This window comes from Mytilus galloprovincialis, chromosome 5 (assembly GCF_965363235.1).
Source record: "Mytilus galloprovincialis chromosome 5, xbMytGall1.hap1.1, whole genome shotgun sequence".
Taxonomy (NCBI): domain Eukaryota; kingdom Metazoa; phylum Mollusca; class Bivalvia; order Mytilida; family Mytilidae; genus Mytilus; species Mytilus galloprovincialis.
This window is the reverse complement of record NC_134842.1, coordinates 98,892,768-98,907,928: the sequence shown is the minus strand read 5'-3', so window position 1 is coordinate 98,907,928 and position 15,161 is coordinate 98,892,768. Positions and strand designations below refer to the sequence as shown.

The window sequence follows — 15,161 nt, the reverse complement described above, 5'->3', positions numbered from 1 at the left end:
GTGGAGGTAGGTTCTGCAAAATGGGTAATATCCGACACAGAGATCATATCCGTTCGGTTCAATACTTCGAACAATATAAACAACCACCTAAGAAGGTTCTTTTTTAAATTTAGATAACATCCCGCCTAGGTATTTTCTACACGAGGAATGAGATTGAACGCCAACATTCGCACATGTATTCAGAAATCGTATTTTGAGTTAAGCTCTTTGTTACAATTATAAACAGATTGTTCTGGTGTTGATTTTATGTTTGTATATTTAAGTTTAAAAGTCATATATATCTAGTAAAATTGAGAATGGAAATGGGGAATGTGTCAAAGAAACAACAACCAGACCATAGAACAAACAACAGCAGAAGGTCAAATCTGTTTAAATGTTTTACTAATTTACTGGTCTAACATATAACCAGTTCGTTTGTATCAAATATTTATTCATTTCTATTATTGTATTTTATATAGTTTCATTGAGCTAGATTTGTCAATCACTGTCAAACGATTTCTGGAAACGATTAAACTACTGCCGTCAGCAATATAATGAGAAAGCTTAAAGGTGGACGTTGGTTTCAAACCACCCTCAATCGACAGGACACGCACTACCTGAGATTCCCGTAGGAACACATATATTTTTCCATCATAAAAACTAACGCCTTCTGAAGTATCATTTAAATTATATGTCCATTTGACGCGTCCGTTTTGTTTAATGCAAGAAATAAAACTGTTGGTTTTAGTTTCAATGCTAACTACTATAGTCCCATTAGGAAGGCAGCACATACTTTTTAGAGGCATGATAAAGGGATCACCGAATTCGGTTGGTTCACAAAGAAAGGATTCACTGAAATGTTTCAAAACATTTCCATCGACGTTGATGATATCAATATGTGACGTAACCCCACGTGACCAATCAAAATTAGCTCTCTTTTTGAATGCACTGCTAGGTCTTGAGTGACAAATGACTGCGAACGCAGAATCTGGCAAACGCGAAATATCATAATAGGCCTTATCAGTAACTGTCTCTGACATTATGCTCAAACTCTTGTAAGTTGATAATCGAAAAAGACGCGATTGTGTCCCAGGGGAAGTAACTAATAAATCGTCGTTGTCATGGATATTGGTGATATCGTATGCACCTGGTATTGCAATTTCATCGATGAAACTATCTTTAATTGTGTCTCGGAATCTTTTTACTTTAAAGTTTGAATTGTCAACGGCAATTATTGAATGTCCGTGAAGTGTTAAACCTGTAAATCTTGCAGAATTGTTTTTCTCTAGTCCACTTGGTTCATCTTTAATCTGGAGAAATGGTTCAAGTTCAAGTGCACGAGAAGGTAAAACATTTGATGAAAATTTGATTCGCTGGTTGCACACTGTAGCCTCCGTGTCTTCGAAATATAATTTATCCGCACGAACGACATGAACTGATCCTATTGGTTGATCCACAAGTTTGTCACACAAATTCAAAAACGTTTCATTTAGTTCAAGTTTTATCTCAATTGGGTCATCTGACACTCCAAGTGAATTGAACCGATCAGTATTTTTCTGCAGATTTTCCGGAACATTTGATAAAACGGTTAGCATATCCTTGGTTGAAGTTTGTGATTTTACATATTCTATTTCATCACGGACTCGTTTCAAATCTTTAACAATTTCTTCCGTTTTTTTCTGTAGTTCTTCTACGTTTACAACGCTTTCAACTTTGCTTAATATGTCCAGACATTTTCTATTTACCATTTTCTCAAAATTATAAACGATGGACTTTAATCTTAGAACGGTATCTTTAATCTGCTGTCTGGATTGCGACAAGAGTTGATCTTTTTCAATCTCTTTAGTGACGATTTCCTGTCCGTGACAAATTAGATTTTCTATTTCGTCAGATGCATCTCCTAATTTCTCTCTTGCTAAGTCGGCACAATTTTTGAACTTTTTGCAATTGCATTCGGTACTTCTGTGATTCTCAACAGCACATTCTGAACATATAATCTGATAACACCCAAAACAGAAAAAGTCACAAACATTATGAGGGTGTTCGGAACAAAGTATCGAATTTTTAGATTTTCCTTGTGTTGTCACATCACCTGCAACAGCCTGAAGCAAAACTATAGCTAACTCGTCTGTTGGAAAGGAATTAGCCCATTCTTCTGCTGATATATTATAAGAAGGCGCTGTTATCTCTCGTCGGTCTACTGGGCATGAAAATTTGTTGTAACGTCTTGACGAATGTATCAGCTGGGTTAAACATTCACAACATAACGTATGGTCACATGGTAGTAGTTTCGGATCTTGAAAAGGGTCTTGACATATAGGACAAGACAAATGGTCAGATGCTATATTATCCGCAAGTCGTCTCTGCATTCTGAAAAAGAATATATAGATATTGTAATATGTGGTATGAATGTCAATGAGATAACTCTCTATCTAAGTCATAATTCAAAACACTTAAACCACTACAGGTAAAGAAACGGTCTTCAACACGGAGCCTTGGCTCACACCAAACAGCAAGCTATAAAGTGCCACCAAAAAATACAAATGTAAAACCATTCAAACGGGAATTAAAACCAACGGTATAATCTATATAAAAAAATGTTTGATGTGTTTTTCCAGGCATGCTGTTTTTTTTTGTATCATCGTCCTCTTTGTTAAACAACCGATCAAAACATTTCATTAAAACGTTCACGTAACTTGATTATTGTTACATGTAGCTACAATTGCTCATTTACCAACATGAACCGGATTGAACTTTTAAGATAACTTGGGAATATAATTATGGTCGTATTTCAGATCGAAAATAACGCTTGCTAAAAAAAAAGCGTTAATTTGCTATGCGGGATTTACAAGTACACAGCCACGTCCGGTAAGAATGAGTATGTTAAGTCCGTTTCCTCGTTTAGAGAGTGCACCACTACCTGTACGTTAAGAGCCCTCGAATAGCTGTTTTGGGAATTGACTATATGTGGTCTGCTACAAGTTAAAATGTATTTCCAGTATATATATCCTCATTTTCCGCTGACAGTCAAGATTTCCCGACTTTCTATTCATCCCAGGCGGCCTATTACTACAGGAACAGCCTCTACATGGGTAACTATTGTATTTATCTCATTTTGTTTAAATTAAATATTTGCCTCTAGACATTAAGCAACTAATAATCAATCATCAATCAGTCAGCACCACAGGCAATCACATGTTATTCTATATGTTGAATCTTATTTATTTATTGCTTGCGCAAACACACTTTCTACAGAAAGATAAGGCTTAAATTGAAAATAAAAAAAAAATGCATGTTTAGACTAATTGTTTACAATCAAAAATTGGACTTCAACTGCCTCTAAAACTACCTTTACCGAAAACTTTAATCAACAACTTTTAACCCTGAAGCAGGATAGACGGACAAACGGACAAAGGACGAAGGAACGGATGTACAGACCAAAAAACATAATGCCCCTTTCTGGGGTATGAAAGTGTTAGAAAGAGTATTATGCTTTTGTAAGAGATGATGATTTTTTAGCTCTTTTTTAACGTCGTCAGTGTCAAATATTTTAAACAAATCTAGGAAACAAATTAACAATTAAACTAAATAGTTGTATGGCCTAATATAGTAGCCAATTGAACTGCAGACGGTGAGGCACTTACTACCTGTACATGGCCTGGGGTTTTGCATTCCAAATCAAACACTTTCAGGGCTCTGGAATACTAAATTTATAGAGGGGGATGACGTTTAGATTATGTTAATATATCTGTTGGCTGTTATATTTGTGACTGTTTTGAATTAAGGAGATCAGGTATGAACACCGACACTAAGTCAAGTAAATAGTTTGAGAATAAATACATATATAATGTAATTTTATAGTTCTTTTATTTACAATATATATGTGGTTTTTAGCTTGATTATGACCAATGCTTATATTTCAAATTTATATGTTGTTACCAATTATGTAAATTAATTGTATCTGATTTTATGCCCTTTATGGGCCCTGTAATTTGGGAAATAAAAATACTCTATTCTATTCTATTCTATTCTATACCCTTCTCATATAATTTCGATTTTAAAAATGTATACCTTTTCATAAATTGCGTAGTTAAAAATGTAACCTTTATCCATATTGAATGTGTTTCGTGAGGTGTCAAGGAAGTTTGAATAACAAAGTGTCCAACGAGGGAACATGTGTGAGTAAACTCAACAAGGGAAACCAAGCAAAATTAACTAAATATATTTAGGAATGGGAACTATAAATCCCTGTGCATCATCGCCACCGGAAATGGTTACCTACGAAGCGGCTAGCATTGAAAAAATATAAACAATTTAAGAATTCCTTTAAAATTAACCATTTCTACAGATAAAGTAAACGCTTTCGAAATGTCACATGTAGCAAAGAAAGAGAAGATTTTTTGTTTTACTCTTTCGCACGAGAACAATCATTATATTTCAAGACAAAGTTTTTGTTTATGATTCTGTGATTTTATATTTACTGAAATTCATTATCCAAAAGATGCATTTTTTTGTGCATATATCTGTGTGTTTCTTTATTCTACATTGGCTAAAGGTATTGGGGGAGGGTTGAGATCTCAGAAAACATTTGTCTGCTAATTGTTGGCAAATAAAAAATAAAAGCTTCATATATCAGAAAATCGTTTAAAAAAACGGTAACCTCATCGAAACGGTAGAAATGGTTAAACATAAAGGAATCATTACTCGTTTTCATTTTTTTTTACTTTCTCTCCAAAAACCAATTTCAGATGAAGACACAAAAAGTTCATTGGAGTTCATTGAACTTTAAGCATTATATATTCCTGGTAGTTTTTCCCACCTATTAAAATATTTGCAAGCTGGAAAATATTACCTATTTCAGCAAAACATCCTATCCTCATATTTATCATTTGTATCTATTGAAATGGCTATACAATCATTCTAAGGTTGTCATTTTTTGGAAAATAAAGTGGTTAGAAAACGAAAGTAGAATGTTCAAAATTGTTATGTATGACCTTAGATTGGTTCTTACAGGAAGTTTTCATAATATTCGACCATATACACATTTCTAATTTTATCGAGCTGCAGTGAAAATTCTACTTCGTTTCGCAACACATGAATTTTCAACATCCACAACAGTAACCAAGGTTCGCCTAGTACATATATATACATGACATTTTGTACATTTGTTAACATATCAATATTTTCTTGATTGCTATGATAAATTTTTAACATGACAGTATATATAAACTACATAATGTATTTACTATATTACTTACATTTTACTCATTTGGTTTATTTACAACGAATTAATGTTACATAAATTACACATGCAAAATCGAAAGTAGAATTACGTAGAATTATGTTGTAGATTGTATGACGTATACATCTATGTACATACGAATAATCACCAAACCATATCATAGATTTTGTCACAGATTGTGTCTATAAGTACATTTACTTCAGTGATTAAAGTTTGTTGCAGAAATACATTCTACCAACACGAGTCATGCATATATGTTATACAACGATTACGTTGATGCTTTTTTACTAGTTTAAAAGAGGAGGGGGGGATGTTTTCAATTATTTTTTTTTTTCATTTTATTTCACTTGCTATACTTAACTTTTGTTTTGGCAATATGACTTTTCACTTAAAATAATGAATCGAATAGTTGATTTATCTTACATTTTTAATTTGTGTTACTTTTCACAAAAAAAAAATGGATCAAATAGTTGATTTATTACTTACATTTTTAATTTGTTTTGTGATTTCGTAAACTTCAATGTGTTTGTGTATTCCAAACTGCTACAGTCATGTTGTCTACACTGTTCTTAAATTTTGAGTGAAGGGGTCAAAACACAAAATCAAATTTTTAACCACTTATTGCATGTATTGCACATGGTCTAATTTAAAAATAAAATGCACACACATTGCATCTATAAAGACAACGTTGATTGTATATGAACAGAAACTAACATTTCATGGAACATATCGAAGAGCAGCCCACCCCCTCTCTTTTGTAAATTTAATATAGTTCCTCTTTTGGTATCGTGTAATTTGCAATCAGCGAGAATTACTTCAGGAAAAAAAGTTACTGTGATGCTTATTAATCGTCCATAGTGGTTAAACTGACAAATTCAACACTTGGATAAATATATAATGACTTGAATATTTAAATGCAAATATAATGTTTGATGTTTTAATTTTTTCGTGATATTGAATGTCACACATTTTCGTTCACTGAAAGAATAATATGATTTGTTTAATTTGGTATTTGATATAGGAACAATAAATTACCACGAATATCCGGATTATAAATGTATCCTGAAATAAATTTTGTACATTTTGTTTTGCTTTGAAATACAGAAAAAACACATTTATTGTATTTCCCCCCGCTCTAAATTCCTACGAGGCCTCCGTAGTAATATTAAAAAAACGACAACCAGTTGATGATCTGGTGATCTGTACGCCGAAAAAATGCGAAAAGAATTTTGCATTGTCAACACTAATACAAAGTTAATAATTATTTGTTATAACATAACAACTAATTTCAGCAGTAAAAAGAAATAACAAAACAATGCTCGATATAATATACAATAGTGTTTGTTTGAATTTTTAGTCCTCAATGCTCTTCAACTTTGTGGCTTTATAACTATTTTGATCTGAGTGTCATTGATGTGTCTTATGACGTTACGTTACGTTCGAATTAAAATACATTTTATTATTGCATAGCAATATAATATTTCCCACAGAAAGTAACCAAAATTTAGCGTGCAATAAATTATATTATTGTATAGTAATATAATATTTCCAACAGAAAGTCACCAAAAGTTAGCGTGCAATAAATTCTATTATTGCACTAGTGCAAAAAATCTTAAAAATTCATGACGTCATTAATGAAAAAATATTAGTTTAAACCAATTTTTACTTTCAAATATTATATTGCTATACAATAAAAGGGTTATTGCATGAATATTGGGGAATATTGTCCCTCGTAGAACATATATTGCACTCGCAAGCTCGTGCAATATAAAATTCTACTCGGGACAATATTCCCCAATATTCATGCAATAACCCTATAATATTGCACTAGTGCAATAAATCTTCAAAAATCACGACGTCATCAACGAAAAAATCTTAGTTTAAACCAATTTTTACTTTCAAATATTATATTGCTATACAATAAAAGGGTTAATGCATGAATATTGGGGAATAATGTCCCTCGTAGAACATATATTGCACTCGCAAGCTCGTGCAATATAAAATTCTACTCGGGACAATATTCATGCAATAACCCTATAATATTATTTTAGAACCAGCAACTATTCGTCTATGCAAAATAAATCCACCAACATGCATACATTGTTTATCTACAGAAAGGCCTTGACAGGTTTTTCTTATTTTAAATAGCCGTTTTTTGGCGTTGGGTGAAATTTGAAGGAAGTCCTCAACGAAGTATTCAGCAGAGAAACTTGTCTTTATGCGCTATGAAGAAACGTAATCAAATTTCGAATTTTATCATAATCACTATAATATAATCCAATCATATTTAACAATACTCAATAGAAAGTTCTGAAAACGTTAACCAATTTCTCTGACGTCAGTCTATTGTTCTAACAGTGGATTATTTTTCAAGAAGGAAGATAAAAATTAAACTGAAAAATATTCTGACAAATTAAACATAAAAACTTATGGTTCAGATGTGGAAATAAAGTTTATGCTATCCTTAGATTCAGCATGTGTCTCAGCAGTTGCAGAATTTTCTAAAAAAAATCTTATTGATATGATACGGTGAGAAAGTATTTGTCTTGAAATAAAGCCTTCAGAAAATGTCGTTCTAATTATAAAACCAACAAAATAATCAAATAAAGGGATACCAACTTTCAAATTTGGGATTTTGTTCGCTACTGATCACAACCTGGGACATTTTAGGGGGTTGCGTGAGGGTCAGGCCCCCTTTTGAAAATCTTTAAATTATTTTTGTTTTAATCATTTCTTATTTTAATGTTATCTTTACTCTAAATTGAATGAAGGGAGCACTTAGTATGGTGACACAATGTCGCTACACTCCGTTTAATATACACGTGTCATAATTACATGGCCTGGTGGGAAATAAACCCCCTAAATCCTTTGATTAACTAATACTTACTGTTTTTGTAGATTTTTTTACTTTTTTTTTCAAAAAAAATATTTACATTTTCTGTCATGAACTTGAACTATCCCAATCTGAGTTTTCTTTTATATCGTGCAATGTCAAAAGATTTTGTGCATTTTCGAGATATCTTCTACATTTTGTTCCGTTTCTGGTAACATTTTCATCCTTTTAGTGACTATATAGTGTACATTTTTATATGTGGACCAGGCCTGGGGTAATGGTAATTTTTAATTATAATGCACTGTAATATTACATTTTTTGGATGTAATGCAAAGTAATTTGTAATGCACATTTTCTGCATTACAATTACATGTAATGTAATGATTACTTTAGTTAAAAATTGATGTAATGCCTCCTTTACAGTACATTACTTTTCATTACAAATTGGTAAAATACATAAAATTGAAGAATATTGTATAATAAAAATAAAATATTAACAAAAACAAAAGAAAGTATGGAATAAAATTTTTGTCACAGTTAATTACTGTATTAAATAAATTACATCAATCTTTAAAACACACATTAAGGTAATAAATATAAAATGGTTAAAATTATCAAGTCTTGATTTTGGTTTCTGATATTTGTTTAAAATGATATTAGGAATATTTTGGTGTTTGGTGGTTTGGTGTTCAATGAAAAATCTTATAAAAATTTATCAAACAAAACTATATAGATGAATGGAAAAAACATGAAGATGAAATCTTCATAATTCTATACACACCTTACGTGTATTTCAGTGAAAGATTGAATATGTGTTGTTATTTCACCTAATTAATATCAAAACGTTTTTATTGCAATCAAATGTTCTCAACTTATGTTTGTCCTCACAGAGCCCTTAAGCATTTCAAAAGATAATCCTTTAATGACACATTTATTATATTCCTTTGAAATCCCTTAATGATGTCTTAATGATTAAGTGATCAATGTACATTTGTAAGAAACAAAATTATATGATAATTTATTTATTTTTTTACCACCACCTAAGAATTTTAAAAGTGACTTTTCCAGTTTCATGCCTCCTACTACTCCATCAAAGAGTATAGACACAGGTATGGTGCAGTACATGATGTTGACATCTACTTGTCTGAGCCATGTGAAGAAATTTCAATCAATGCACTGGAATGATGGAAGTCAAATTCAGTGTGCCTTTCTTCTTTGGCTAAATACAGCTATCAAGTATTTAGCCATTTCATACACATCAGCTGCTGTAGAAAGGCTTTTTAGTATTGCCAGAAAGGTGTACAGAACTGATCGCTGTTCTCTTAATGACATCACTTTTGAACCTCTTATGATAATAAAGTTCAATGGACATATTGATTAACCAGTATTTGAAGTCTATGTCACTAACACTGTATATATATCTTCATATACCCCTGTATTATTTATCAATTTCTTATAAAAATCTGTTTTTTTAAATGTTTTTAGTTTTTATATTGAAAAAGTAATGTGTAATGTAATGCATTACATAGACAAAGTAATTGTAATGTAATGCATTACATGTGAGAAAAAATGTAATTGTAATTGTAATTGTAATGGAAGAATCACAAAGTAATTGTAATGTAATGCATTACATTACAATGTAATGGCCCCAGGCCTGATGTGGACACAACACATAATTTTAATTGGAAACATATTGCAATTGCATGAGAGATTGTGATTGCCAATGAGACAACACAACGGAGAAAGTAAAACATAAATTGAATTACACCTTTAAATGTTTCGAACTGTTATGAGGTTACATGGAATGAGTTTTGTGATACATGTAAGTTTCCTTAAATGAAATATAGATATAGAAATGCCCAGTGACTCCCCTTATATTATTAAACACTGTGCTTGCTGTATTCTTCAGTCGGAAACCAGATTGAAATAGAACAAAAGAATCGAAGCTCTTTGTTAGAGAAGGCGATAAATGTTTACTGTATTGTTTACTATAGTGAAAATTTTTTAAAACGTTAATAGAAACAAACAAAATTGCAATTTTCTTCTCAATTACGAGGTGTTTTATTTTAAAAACACCATTTGCATAAGTTTTCAATTTATCTAGTACATAGTTAAGCAGAACAATTAGATATCAAGTCGACGACATGGGTATCTTTCAAGTTGGATGAAGAAAATGCATAACCTCCGATTTTTATGAAAAAATTACCACGGACGGAAAACTTATCAATCTATTAGTTCAGTAATTTTCGTGTCTGCCCTTCCATTATGTGACTGAAGTAAAAAAATCCAAAAAATGGGTAACAATTGTATCGAAAAGAGAAAATCGAGTGCACCTTTTTACTTTAGGGCGTGTTTGAGTTGAGTATTTTGTCTTGATATCGTACAAAGTAAGAATATTTCATACATCATCTCGCTTCAGATTCCATCATTTTTATATATTAAAGCTACAGGTTGACTTTATAACACAAAAAAATCACAGTACTAAAAGATGAAATATATGGGTCAAGTGAAATACCTATCTAATGAATCACAAAAACAGAGAAGTTGTGTTCGAATAGCTATTTTTTTACTGAAAGTACTTGACGACAGTCTTTCAAGTTGGATGATGAAAATGCATATCTTCGAAAAATTCTAATTTTTTGTGTGTGATTATTAGGGTTTATAGTCTTCATACACTAAAAAAATCTAGTCTGCCCTTCCACGAAATATTTAATCAAATTTTTTTTAAATGTTTATGAATTTTCGAAAATTTCACCTGACAACCGATCAGACAATAGTTTTTAGTTGAATCAATGCAGACAAGATTATTAACTGATTCTCATTAGCTAGTTGATACATTTGTCTTTTAAAATACAACTGACATATAAGGATCGTAATGGTGCAATGTGGATAAATTTATCGGTTTCCAAGAGCAATATTGGTAGCGCGTCATCCCTACAATGGCTTACATTTCTACGATTGTGAAAATGAACTGGCGTAATGGGGAGATAATTTTGACGAAGTAGACTCCTGACTGTCTTGTACTTGTCTTAATAAATATTTTTTGGTTTGGTTGTTTTTTTTTTGTTTTTTTTTTATAACATTGTGTCTTAATCATATTGAATCACTTGTAATCATTTGTATGTAATTAATGTTGATTGTTCTGCTCCTTGTGGGCGCTTTGATTAGCAATAAAATTTGAATTCGAATTTGTAGTCTCTACATATTCATGCGCCTAAATTATTCTATAATCAGCTGACGAAAGTTTCTTTTTATGTAGAAGTTTTAACTCTGAAATATTTGTCACATAGGCTGTTTCTGCATGTCAGTGATTTGTAAACTCAGACGCATCATGATTAGTTTGGGAGTAAATCATTCTGAGTTAGGTTTATTATAAATGTTATAGGCAATCTCAAATGCATAACCTGCAACATTTGAAAATACAATACGATACTATACACACGTCCAAAGAACGATAACGCTAATTATATATATTTCTACTATCAACGCATCCATGCCAAGAAATTGCCTCCGTTGAAATCTTGCAAACATCCCATAGAGCAAATTACATAGATGATTAATGTTGACCATTTGGTATATGGTCGTGTTCTAAGCGACACGTACATGCAGGTCATGCATGTACATTAATTTGTTGAATGAAATCGAATCTTTAACTACTAATACTACTAGTAATAGGTGCCGTAGGAAGTCAACAGGAATTTTTAGCGAGAATTTCTTGGCATGTAACAGATTGAAAACTCAGGGTCAGAATTTATAAAACAGACAGGGGGCAGTCGCAAATATTTCATGTATATTATAAACACAGAAAAGGTTACCCCGTCACCCTTTGCCAAAAAGAAAACCCTCCTTCTTTTTTTTCCATGTGACTTCGGACTGTATGTTTTGAATTGTAGTTTCACTTTCCATATTCGGTATTCATTCTAATGTAAGCTCCATGTGGTGCACGAATATTGTATCTTTGAGTTAATATAAAAAAAAAGATGTGGTATGATTGCCAATGAGACAACTATCCACAAAAGACCAAAATGACACAGACATTTTCAAATACAGGTCACCGTACGACCTTCAACAATGAGCAAAGCCCATACCGCATAGTCAGCTATAAAAGGCCCCGATAAGACAATGTAAAACAATTCAAACGAGAAAACTAACGGCCTTATTTATGTAAAAAAAAAACAACGAAAAACAAATATGTAACACATAAACAAACGACAACCACTGAATTACAGGCTACTGACTTGGGACAGGCACATATATCATAAATAATGTGGCGGGGTTAAACATGCTAGCGGGATCCGAACCCTCCCCCAAACCTGGGACAGTGGTATAACAGTACAATATAAGAACGAACTATAAAATTCAATTGAAAAAGGCTTAACTCATCAGATGGATATAATACAGGTGGACGTTAGGCTATTGCTATCAGTTCGGGCGGAGACTCCAAGCAGACAACATGCATGTTTTATAACGCAACTGTGTATTTTCTAATTAAATGAAAAAAGTTGCCGTTCCGGTACATGAATAGATCGGTTAGAAAGCAAGGTTTTAATTTTAATTATTTTGGAAAGCTTAATTTGAGGGTTGAAATCGGAGAGCACGTAAAAAGGGGGACGGGTTTTTCCACAGGGAATATTTGTTTCTAATGAACTCTACATTCGGAGGGTTATTTTTTTTTTTAATTTGATTAAAAATGGGAAAAACAAATGTAAGGTAAATTGTGAACGGTCTTTTTTCCTTTCTCCCGAGGGGAAATTAGCTTATAAATCTGGTTTACTGTCAAACCCGAGCACATGTCTTTCTGTTGTGTCTGTCATTAGGTGGCTGTATTATTGACGTTTTCCCATAATTTCAGATTGAAGCACAATGCACACGTACAAATTGTTTTAGAACATGACATTAAAGTTTTATGTCATGCATAAAAAAGTAAAGAAAAGCAAAAAAGAGACTCAAAGAACTAAATACAAAAAGACCAAATGATCTGATTTTCTGTACCTGTAATTTCTTAACTGAAAAAAAATGTTTTCACTGGGAATGCTCGAGCTGAAACCTACACTTTTCAGTTTGGCAAGGGCAATACTCTGTTTTTAATTTTGTAATTTTTGCGCATTGATCGTTAAAGACCCTGTCAGTGGTTCAAGGTATTGCTTGCCAAAGACAAGTCTACTAAGTTAACGAATGGTGCATTCGAATAGGGACTGCTTCATTCCTTCTCAGAAATTTTGCAATCTTTCGACATAGAAAACACCCATTTCTGTTTAAAATAGATATTTTACATTATAAGGTGTCGACTGTAAGTTAGTAATGGAACTTGAACAACTTTGAAAAGTTAAATTTGTTATATTACAGATAATAAAAGTTTATAAATGTTATGAGATTTAAACAAAAGGTTGCCACATATGATACCATATGATGGACACACTAACCTTGAAAGTTAGTCCCCTTCTATATGTTGCCTTATCATTGGAAATCTTAAATATCGTCTCATGATTTAATGCTTTCCCCTAAAATATCCGACAACATTTTTAAATAGTTTTTTTCAAAATTATCCTTTTCTTCTAGTTATTCAAAATTATTAGAGGTTGAGCTTTTTCATGTCCAGTGGCACATATTACACTGTTATCCGAAATAATCGTTGTACGATGCTGGAAAATTACTATTGTCAAATTAAATTTCAAATAAATGGATTCGTGTTTAACAAACCTATAATCGATCTGTGTGTGAAACGTCTAAAATGTACAATGATTGATGTAGTCATTGTTGGTCTTTAAGCCACATTCCTCATTATTTGCTGTGTCATAGCGCCCAGCCTTTTTTCACAGTAGAAAATTGGAACGGCCGGAGAGAACCACTGACCTTCGGCAAGAAAATTGTCAATCCTAGTCAATTAAGATTGGAGTCGAACCAAGCTACCACGTGTTGGGTTCAAAAGACACTTGTTTCTCACTTTATCCAGTTTGATTTGATATATAGTTTTGTTTTCTATTATTAAAATTGAAGAAACCAAGACTTTTGAAAATCGAAGATGAAAATGAAGAAAAAAGGGAGCCGAGTGCATAGTTCTTTCAAACAAATTCTTTTATTGAAATTTGCAGGTGGAAGATAGGTCCGCTGCTGTATGCCCTGAGGTAATCGGTGCTCCCAGGTAACCGGGGAATTGGTCATTGATTATTTCGCACGAAAATATAGTTCCTTATGTAGATCAATCTTAATACCACATTGTAATGTGACTTAATACCAAAACCAATGTAATTAAATAATGTCTTCATTCTCATTATAGAACTTTATGGATTGTTTATGTTATGAATGTGTTCATGTGAACTGACTGCATTGGAGATGAATTGGTTGAATTTTAAGGTTGTTTTTTTGCGGGTGACCTCAGGTAACCCCCGTAATTAAAGAATAGTAAATACTATGCTATGATATATTTTATGCTGCAATAAACTATTTTTTTTCATTCTGAATGTAGAACTTCATGGAGCCTGCATAGCTTATGTCATATATTTATTAAGATAAGAATTGAGTTAGATAAGTTATTTTTCTTGTTTAAAAAAAAATAAAAAAATTGGGGGTTGGGGTTACCTCAGTTATCCATGTAAGGAAATAATAATAGATACAATGCTAGGGTATATAATTATTCTGTAATAAATTAATTTCTTCATTTTAAAATGTAGGACTTCATAGACGTTGTATTGTTTGTGTTATGTATTCTTTAAGGTGAACTGAGTTAATTTTGGGTTAAATGGGTTATATTCGGGTTTTATTTTTTGAAATTCAACAAAAGACGCACCCAAGATTTGATAAACCAATCGTTCTTTAATAATAATACAAACATTAGAAGATAATGTTAAAAAGCATAATTCAACGAAAATCTTTTGATACAAGAACTTATCAAAGACATTTACATTGTCAATCAAGAAAAGTGCTTCTGATGCATAAAATCTAAAACGTGATGTTTTCATTTTTAAACAATTAACGAGCTTTTTTCATGATCGATTCATTAGCTGCTATTTGCAACACATTTTGGAACTTGGGGGTCCTCACTGCTTGTCAACATCGTACTTTATTCGGCTCTCGTTACTTTGTTGATTCGATCGTCACAGGTGGATC

General features: G+C 32.1%; 1 protein-coding gene across 1 annotated transcript; it reads right to left on the bottom strand.

Moving 5' to 3' along the window:
* Positions 1-440: 440 nt before the first annotated feature.
* Positions 441-5,329, bottom strand: LOC143074227 (uncharacterized). The gene is made up of 2 exons (XM_076249775.1): positions 5,238-5,329; positions 441-2,349 (listed from the first exon to the last, which is right to left on the bottom strand). Exons 1-2 carry the CDS (start codon positions 5,246-5,248, stop codon positions 441-443), a joined length of 1,920 nt encoding a protein of 639 aa, XP_076105890.1. The 5' UTR covers positions 5,249-5,329.
* Positions 5,330-15,161: the final 9,832 nt, after the last annotated feature.